Raw genomic sequence first — 10,029 nt, forward strand, 5'->3', positions numbered from 1 at the left:
TAAGGACGATGTAAGTGTACATCTTGATTGTAAATCAATATGAACCATAAGAGGAGAATAGTTTCACTTCGAAAAATTCTCAAGGCATTCATTATTGCTAATGTGAGTACATCAAGGTCTCAAATAGACAAAAGACGTCGATACAACGCCTTAGTACATATAACTTGGAACGAAAATCAATGTCTAGCCGATGACATCAAAGTCATGGGTAGCTAGAGCAGGATCCGAATCTTTGAAATTCGCGATCATGAGGATGACGTTCTTGTCCCCATATTGATTTTCCATACCTTTTTGTATGCATTCACAATTTAAAGGAGCTTGACAATCTTGAACCAGTGATCCGAAGATCCACAACGGTTACATTAATGTCATGAGCTGACGTGAGTAGTTTTGACAAAATGGTGTCTAGACCGGGAGTGTCGCTATTAGAGCCGGCAACACTTCCCCCTCTTTTCTAGACATCGGCACGACGTTTTCTGCCGTTGCCATGACCCATATTGTTGTCCCCACATTAGGGGATAATCCCAAATAAGTTTATCACATTAGCGTATACAATTCCTGTTTGTATGATCAAAATCAAGTCTCGTTGGTAATTCCACACCAACTTGGAGGACCTAGAGAACTTGATGATGATCGAATCCGCTAAAGATTATGGATCATGATGCCACAAAAGATCATCGACAATATGTAGTCAATTAAGGTGGTAAGCAATCCACTTGACTAATAACTCAACAAGTAGAGTTATATGAACGTTTCGAGAAACGCTCCATGAGTGCATTCCACAGTACTTTGTGGTCATTACTTTTTGCACAGATTGCCATTGAAGGCTTTTGTCGATGTGGCGCGTCAAAGACTTTGAGTGCATGAGATGTGAAATCTCGGCATCTAGGCTTATTAGCCTGGGGGTCAAAACATGTGGTTTAATCCATCCAATGAAAGGTTCCACAGATACCAAGCGAAGATCCGCCTTAGGCATCTAGTACGTTAAAACTCAAAGGAGCAGAATGTTACATTGCTCTTGCATATAAAACCAAGCTGTTATGAGACTCGATAGAGGTCACAAACGATGCTTTTAATGGTTTGTCCTTCGGATTGATCATACACAATCCGGAAAAGCCGCGAATTGATCAAACACAATTCGGAAAAAGGCCTCGGATTGATCAAACACAATCCGGTGAAAAGTCCGGGTTGATCAAACACAACCTGGACAAAGAAACAAGAGTGATCAAACACACTCTTGACCCGCGAATAAAATTCCGGGATTTGGGTACCTGCACGCACAAAATCCCAAGCATAGAATGGAGATGGAGAAGGGAGGAAAGGATTTTATCCTCCCCGAGTTATTGAACTTGGAAAAGTTTAAGGTTTCAAAAAACATACCTTTCTAGAGGCTGCCGAGAGGAGAAATAACGTTTCGCCTATTTATACTTCGAATTTGGGGCTGAAAATTTGATAGGAGGAGCAGCTCTGGATGGGGAAGCTGCTGTCAAAATTTCAGGTTGATCGGAGCAAGGGAAGGTGGTGAACCGGTGGTCGGTAGCGGCGGCGGTCTGAAATCTTCCTGCGGCGGGTTCGGAGACTTTCCGGCCGGTTCTCAGGGTGAGACCGGCGGCGTTGGATCCGGGGCGGAGAGAGCTTTCTGGGGATATAAAATTCCGGCGGAGGGCAGTCGGAATTTTGGTCAGAAATCGGGAAAAACAAGGCTGCCCGATTTTAGGGTTTTGGTTTTTAGGGTTTAGAAAAAAAATGGTGGGCTATTGGCTCTAAGGTTAGAATAAAGTGCATGATAACGTGATGAATGATTAATGGTAAAGATAAAGAGATAGCAAGAGAATCATCATTTTATTTATTGATAGGAGTCATTTATATAGGGAATTACAGAATATCAATATGGTAAGGATATGAATACATAGATCTAGTCTAACTACATATCCTATTGGTATATGACCAAGGCACACATAGAGAACATCCTAGAACAAAACAGAATAAATAGTTGGTGCAAAATGGACCGAGTAAATAAAAACAAGAGGAACATGGAGCCTGATGAGAGTTGACCTTGTAGTGATCTGCATATGCTGAGAAAACAATTAAACAAGTGAGAAGTAAACCCTCCTCAGATTCAGATTTATCAATTGCCCTTTCAATCAATTCTACAGGGTTTTCTTTCTTGCTTCTTCTTCTTCTTCCTTCCCAACAACAAAGAAAGTAACAAAACCCAATGATGCTGATCAACCTGGGCATGCTAATCACATAAACTCTTCACCCAGAAAAAAAACAATGGGGTGGAGAAATGCGTTCGATAACTCGAAGCCACTGTTCGTGGCTGTATACGCCACCGTCATAGTTGGGATTATCTTCTCGTCTTTATATGTCATTTCCGCCATTTACTCCGGCAAGGCTGCCACATTCTCCGCCACCTCCTTTCAGAACAGTCAGTCCTTTTCTTTCTCCCTTTTCAATTCACTCACCCCATTCATTCTGTTAGTGACATGCTTCAATTGATATCGGTTGTTTTCGGAAATGGGTTTTGGATAACTAATTGTTTCATGTGTTATATATATTTTAACTATTTGCATGAGGTTCTTGTCATAGAGAAGTTGGAGACTTTTTGGATTCCCGACCAATGTCATTGATGTCTGAGAACTAAAGTCTGTTCGGTCCTGTAATCATGTTTTGTGCTTGTTCATTGTCTATGAGCTCAGTCTGAGTGTGATTTACTTATGTCTATGCACAAATTGTTACAGATGTTGGTTCTTCCCCTTCAGAGCAAGCACTCAATGTCTCACAATCGGCAGTTGTTCAAGGGGTGCCCTCACCTAATCTAGAGAGTCGAAATGTGTCGACCAAGCCTATTTGGGAAGCTCCCAACACAAAGAAAATGCCAGAGTTGGAGACGTTTAGATTGACCAAAGAACTGGTTCAGCAAAGAGTGAAGGATAATGTAGTTATTGTGACCTTTGGTAACTATGCATTTATGGATTTTATCCTGACATGGGTGAAACACTTGACTGATCTGGGGATTTCTAACCTTCTCGTCGGTAAGCTGCCATATGATAAGCTGTGTAGATTTTTTCTCTTTTTTTGGTGTTTTGAATTTCTTTACATGTCTTTGTACTATTTCCTTTTACAAAAGAAATGTGCTTGTAGTTTTTAAAGCATGTATTGAGGATGTTTGAACTTAAATGAATTAGGTGCAATGGACACCAAACTGTTGGAGGCTTTGTATTGGAAAGGTGTTCCAGTATTTGATATGGGCAGCCATATGAGCACAATAGATGTTGGATGGGGATCGCCGACATTCCACAAGATGGGAAGAGAAAAAGTTATACTGATAGACTCAATCCTTCTGTATGGTTTTGAGCTCTTGATGTGTGATACAGACATGGTTTGGTTGAAGGTACTTTTGTGCTTGTCTTTTAATTCTCAATCTTTTGGCTCATTTTATTGAAATTAAGCGAAGTTAAAGCCTTATGCATGATTTACAATCTTCCTGGAACAGAACCCTCTTCCATTTCTTGCCCGCTATCCTGAAGCAGATGTCCTAACGTCCAGTGATCAAGTTGTACCAACAGTAGCTGATGACAGGCTGGACATCTGGCAACAAGGTGAAGACCTGATAGAAACATACTTTTCATTTTTGCTCTATTATTTGAAGTATCTGCTCCTTAATTTGTGCATGTGGATGAGATGTTTGGGGCTATGTGATATGGAGAAATCTGTGAATACTTGCATAAGATGTGGTGGCATGAAACTGTTTTCAGTAATAATAAAAAATATATCAACATTCGAAGGGAGTCTAGTCATTAGGGGTACTATTATTATTACAATATGATTTCAACTTTCGTTGTTACTGTAAATGCCTTCATTACAGTACCTATAATAATCCGGTACTCTGGATTCTGTTTAATAATCTGGGTGCTTCTTCATATACGCATGTTAGACCAGTATATCAAAAGGTATAAGTGTACCGTACTATAGAATACATACACATGGTATATGTTGTGGTAGATTAGAAGATTGACACAATGTTATACCTGACTATAATCTCCAGCCTCCAGCAAATTATACATCCTAGCCTATGACTTCTTATACATCCCACTTTCAAATCCAACTTCCACTCTAGCTAAATCTCTAAAATTTGAACAGTACAGTTCTCTGACATTTATTTTTGTTGTGTATGTTGAATTACTGTATGTTATTATTATAAATCATGATCAATTAGGTTATAGTCATTTCATATGCAGAGATTTAATGTCGTCATTACCTTTAACAGTTGGTGCTGCCTATAATATTGGAATTTTCCACTGGCGGCCAACAGACCCTGCTAAAAAATTGGCTAAAGAATGGAAAGAAATGCTTCTAGCTGATGACAAGATATGGGACCAGAATGGGTTTAATGATCTTGTACGGAAGCAGTTAGGACCAGCTGTAGATGGGGAAAGTGAACTCGTATATGCTTATGATGGAAGTCTCAAGCTAGGAATTTTGCCTGCGAGTATATTTTGTAGTGGGCATACATATTTTGTCCAGGTAGGTACTATAGTTTGAGTTTGGGTGGTTTAGGTGTTGTATCTTGTATCTTCTTATTTAAAGTTTCTTCTCACTTGGGAAACTATTTCATGTAAGCATAGAAGACGGTTTGAAAACGAGTTCTAAACCTTTTAGGCTTTAATGGCAGGCCATGTACCAGCAATTGAGGTTGGAGCCATATGCAGTGCATACAACCTTCCAGTATGCGGGTACTGATGGAAAGCGCCACCGACTACGTGAAGGAATGGTTTTCTTTGACCCGCCTGAATACTATGATGCACCAGGTAATTGTGCCATCCATTACAGATCGTCTCAATTTTCTGGGACTGCATTTGTCTTGAACTTGCTTGCTTCGGTCAAAGTGGAAGACTGTAATATTATGTCTTGGCACCTTCTTAGTTAATGTTTCTTACCAATTTCACAGAACTCTAGTTCACACAAGTTTACAGTTTTGAAATTTATTATTCTAAGGTAGTGGTTGATTGCTTGAATGAACAGTAGAATGAAATGGAACCAAAATAAGACGACAAAATTAGATGACAACTACTTAAAGTAGAAAGTATTGCAAAGTAGGCATTCCCATAGGACTGCGAGCTCATTCCGTTATGTTCATTCCCAAGGATCAAACACTACTTGGTACTTAATTTCCTTGAGAAATTAACCATATCAAAATTCTAAAGGGTTTCATATATACTAAACAGTTGGGCAGGGGTTTGAAATTTATTGATATAACTCTGCAGTTTGTTCATATTATTCACTTAAATGGTCATCCTACTAATGCTGCATTCTCTGGCTACTTATGCAGGGGGGTTTTTGACTTTTAAGCCATCTATTCCTAAGAACTTGTTACTCGAGGGGCCGCATACTGTTGAATCACATTTTACTCTTGTTAATTACCAAGTATGCCTGTACTAATCTGCTTCCAATAAATATTTCCATTTGTCTGAACATTACAATGTTGCATTTTATACGGAAATTATATGCTATCTGATTTTTTTCAGATAAAACAAATTAGGATGGCCCTTGCTATTGCTTCCGTGTTAAATCGAACTCTGGTAAGACTAACTCCAATATGTGTGATTTATCTTTTGGTTCATTTCACAGTTTGCTGGACTTAAATGGTTTCAGTGAATAACTTTTAGTTCTGAATTATTAGTAGGAATTTGAGTTTTATTTCTTTGGATAGAGCCTAGTCAAAATGCAGATGTTTACTCACAATCATTGTAAAAGTTGATGCAATTGTCATCATCTGTTACTACTGTACTAGTATACTTGGCTTAAACTCACCTGAAATTGATTCTCTTTTTTTCCTGAAACACTGAAATTGATTCTCATGATACTGATATTGCTGTTAAATTGATTATAAAGTGATGGAATTTGAGAATTTGTGTCCAGTCATGTTTCTGACGTATGAATGATAAGAAGAAAATAACTCCCCTAGTGTTAATCGTAGGTCTGCAAGTTTGGCAAACTGATAGGATGATGACTATGCTTGTTATAATGTATAACTGTATTGAGAATATCCCAGATTGAGTATTCTAAACCTTGCATCTCAATGTATGAAACTTTGACCTTCTTCATTCATTACCAATTGGTGTTTCATATTGTGTATTCTAATTGTATGAAACGATGCATTGAATGCATGTGGAGGCTATATTTTAATCTCCATTTCTGTTTTTGTATCCTAGGTCATGCCTCCACTATGGTGCAGGTTGGACAGGCTGTGGTTTCCCCACCCTGGAGTTCTTGAGGGATCTTTGACTAGACAGCCTTTTCTTTGCCCTCTTGACCATGTATTTGAGGTATGCCCTGTCTCCTGGAGTTGATTTCAAATAGCTGTTGTCTTTGTTCCTCAAGTGAAAATTTCTTTGAAGAATTTTCTTTCGAGATGATCACCATCCTCTGGCATAGGTTCTTACTAAAGCAGCATTTGTGTTAAACAACTGGATATCTGTTACAGTTTTAAAATCAACACAGCTAATAGATTAGTTCATGGTTTTTGCCATGGTGCTTCAGTGATTGAAGTAGTGTTTCCAGTGAATTGAAAAGAATGCCACTGGAGAAATATAGTGATTATATATTCTTGTGCTGGTCATCTTTGCATCATGAATTTTAACGTACCAAATATGTTGTTTCCCTTGTTCACTTCTAAAATTTGTAAAGGACTGTTTAGACCTCTATGTTCGTTATTATTGTCTTTAAAACTTATTAAGAGACTCTTTGGGGGGAAAAAGAAGAAGATAATTCTAGAACCATCAGTTGAGTTTTCTGAATGAAGCTCATTATGTCCCATTCTTGTTTTCGAGATCTTCCAAGAGGATCTTGTTCTGGAAGTGTCTGTTTTGTTTTTTCCATTTGCTGTGATGACAGTATAGGTATTATGGCTTGCCCATTGGTTTTTGCTTAGTTCATACGGAAGCTAGAATAGTCTAGTAGTTGGACTATATCCTTTTTAAGGAAAATTAAAGATGCTCCTCCACCGTGTTGTAACTTTAATTACAATGTATGTTATTATTCCATGTGAATTCTTTTATGGGTATTAGTTCCAAAAATAGTTGAACAAAGGGGATTGTCATCACATCCAGACAATGAAACCTAAGGAAAGTTTATTGTGGTGCAGGTAAATATCATGCTCAAGGAGCTGCCAGTTGAAGAATTCGGGCCCCAGATCAATATTAGAGAGTACTCATTCTTTGACAATCCATTGATGCCAAAACAGGTAAACCAGTATGTATGGAGTTTACGTCAACGTATCTGTACTCTTGTCTTGTCAGCATTTAACAATTATTTCAGGTGAAAGATTCATGGCTTGAAGTCCAGCTTTGTCAGGAAGGAATCCGAGACTGTCTGGCATCAAATAATACAAGCCCATCAGGAGTTCTCAGATTTCCAAAGAGAAGCAGTGAAGAGACGGTACAGAGATCACACACACACACACACACACACACACACACACACACACACAATTAGTAGCATGTGTTACCCTGTTAAGTTCATCCCAACATTGTCTCATTTACTACATTTTAGATTAGCTACACTTTTCAAATTTTTTCATAAGTAAATCTTCATTAATCAAATCAACTGAAGTTGACCTTGGCCCTATGAAGCTTATCCTCTTTACTTCCCCTCTCAAAGACTATGATTTACCCCCATCATTCTTTGGTACTATCATCTCTCATGATCAACATCATACCTAACAAATGACAGCTCATGAGCTGGTCAGACAGCAATCTGGCATTTGAAGTGAAAAAGTACTATGACAGTATGGTACATGTGGTCGGACTAATTTGAGATGTGAAATAGTTCTTGTAGATCCTGATTTTCTTTAATCGTACAATGTCTGTATTTGAGTTATGATGTTCCCTCACCCCATGTAACTTGTACTGATTCTGAATTTCTTTTGTATGTACAGTTTAAGACAGTATTTTCCTCATTCAAAGATGTCAAAGTTATCAAGTTTTCATCTATGCAAGATGCCTTCCTTGGTTTTGCTGACAAGGCAAGTCTTTCCATTTCTTCCTCTAATCTCATATGGGCTAAACCTGTAAGACTGTCTAGTTGCAATTTGCTGATGCTGTCCGAAATTGATCTATTTCTCAGATAAGGGAAGAGAGATTCAGGAATCGTGTGAAGCGATATGTTGGTATATGGTGTTGTGTAGCTGAACAAACTCCTGGCCACATATATTATGACATGTACTGGGATGAGAAACCAGGTTGGAAACCTCTCCCACCTCAAACCCCGCAAGATGACCACCCGCCACCATGATAACCTCGCTACAGTATATATTATCAAAGAAAATAGAAGCACATCATATGGTGGGGAAATACAGAGAAGCATTTTACAACCGGATTAGTTCCTGATTAACTTATTGTCATTGAAATGAACAAAGAGGACTGCATCCATGATATGCACATGGAAGAGGCTGTTATCCATATCAAGAATGTAATTTTGATGGTGAGAGACGATTATGTGTTGTATCAGTAATCTCTTTTTATGTGTTGTATCAATATGTCCACATCTCACAGAATAGAACCATAATCTTTTGACGCATTTCATATGCTAGGAGAACCCAAAAGACAAACACATGTATGCTACTTGGCTTCTACGTAGCAAAAAGATGTCATTTTCTCTTTCTTAAACTAGTCTCGCAGCAGATGACATATCTCCCCAGAGATATTCCTCTTCTAAACCCTTCTTGAGGCCCTATGAGCACTTCATCAGGGTGCATCCCTTTCGAGAGAACTGAACATTCTTTCCGAAATGCAACCCATCCTGTAATGTTGTTACACTCAATTATAGGAAGATTACAACTGACTCTGAGACACTGAACAAACTCCCCCGGACTGTTATAATGAAAAGAAAATCAGAAGTTTGCCATCTGCTAGCATTCTGGGAACATGGTCAACCAGGAATCATTATGTTTGCGATTCCATCCACTGATTTTAGGGTATGACTACTGTCATGAATTGTAATTTGTAAATGGCATTTGCTAAATGCATGAATGTGCTAAAAAAATAGGTATGCTGTTCCAAATGGCTGAGTAGTTACAGAGCTGTATGATGCCGGAGTGTCACATACGGTTTCGGTTTCTTTGAGAAGGGTGTGATGCTACCACCTATCAGTCCCGACGAGCTGCCTGTAGCTCTAGGTTACAAGCTAATCGCTCGCCCTGACGATCTTGAGCAAACGGCAATATCTCAAGTTCTCAACCATAGGGAGAGGAGAGAGAGAGTTGATCTCTTGCTTACTATTTTTTGGATAATATCTTAGAATCGAGTTAGTCTTGGAGATAGTCAGTAATGGTTGGCTTCACTAGGTACCCTTTAATTTGGTAGGAAAGACTGAAAGAGTCGTTCTTCTCTAGCTGTGTTGTACGTAGTTTGAACTTTGATTTACTAAATTATCTTAAGCCGAATGTATATATATTATGGCATTAGCATCACTTGATCAGTTCAGATCATGCATCATGATATCACCAACTGATATATTACTTTTGCTCATTCTATTATTTCCTTTAAGTGGAAATCATCCGTTTATATACTGTTATATTGAATTCTCGTAAGGGAAATTATTAGAAGCATTTGTAATATCTTCATGACCTTTGAGCTTTCATACATCATTAATTAATTAATTGTAACCACAAAAGTTGCAAAGAAATGAAGAAGGCTAGCTAGCTTTAGAACTGAAACTAATTGACCCAAATGCGGAAAGAAAAAGTGGCATAGAGAAATTTGTTTATCTATTTGACACATTAAAATTGCAATTGAAGTGAAGCTAGGCATGGGGTTGTTTATAAAATCTTTTACTAATGCTGGAATTTATTTTTTTTGCTACAACATTAGAGTATGCACAATGATGAACACAGTCAAGTTAGGGATGAAATTATGCCAAGCTTTTCCACACGTCGGTGATTTTTATGTCTGTTTACCTTGGTTACCTGTATGTTTCGTAAAATGTCTTAGAAGAAGTTGATTCCGCTGAGTGATAGATATAACA

At 38.2% G+C, this 10,029-nt stretch overlaps 1 protein-coding gene across 1 annotated transcript; it reads left to right on the forward strand.

Annotated features, from left to right (window-relative positions):
• Nucleotides 1–2,053: 2,053 nt before the first annotated feature.
• On the forward strand, nucleotides 2,054–8,669 carry LOC101298609. Its single transcript, XM_004300634.1, has 13 exons — nucleotides 2,054–2,431; nucleotides 2,745–3,038; nucleotides 3,192–3,397; nucleotides 3,500–3,605; nucleotides 4,274–4,530; nucleotides 4,679–4,814; nucleotides 5,336–5,430; nucleotides 5,532–5,585; nucleotides 6,219–6,332; nucleotides 7,151–7,249; nucleotides 7,324–7,443; nucleotides 7,943–8,029; nucleotides 8,131–8,669. The coding sequence occupies exons 1-13, from the start codon at nucleotides 2,278–2,280 to the stop codon at nucleotides 8,296–8,298; spliced, it is 1,890 nt and encodes a 629-aa protein (XP_004300682.1). The 5' UTR covers nucleotides 2,054–2,277; the 3' UTR covers nucleotides 8,299–8,669.
• The last annotated feature ends 1,360 nt before the right edge of the window (nucleotides 8,670–10,029 follow it).

Source organism: Fragaria vesca, linkage group LG5, assembly GCF_000184155.1.
Source record: "Fragaria vesca subsp. vesca linkage group LG5, FraVesHawaii_1.0, whole genome shotgun sequence".
Lineage (NCBI taxonomy): Eukaryota > Viridiplantae > Streptophyta > Magnoliopsida > Rosales > Rosaceae > Fragaria > Fragaria vesca.

Bases quoted from the DNA above. Each gene is read 5' to 3' on its own strand.
- LOC101298609 (XM_004300634.1), top strand. From the start codon at position 2,278: ATGGGGTGGAGAAATGCGTTCGATAACTCGAAGCCACTGTTCGTGGCT. The intron at 4,531-4,678 runs GTAGGTACTATA...CTTTAATGGCAG, and splicing joins GGCATACATATTTTGTCCAG to GCCATGTACCAGCAATTGAG. The intron at 5,586-6,218 runs GTAAGACTAACT...TTTGTATCCTAG, and splicing joins CCGTGTTAAATCGAACTCTG to GTCATGCCTCCACTATGGTG.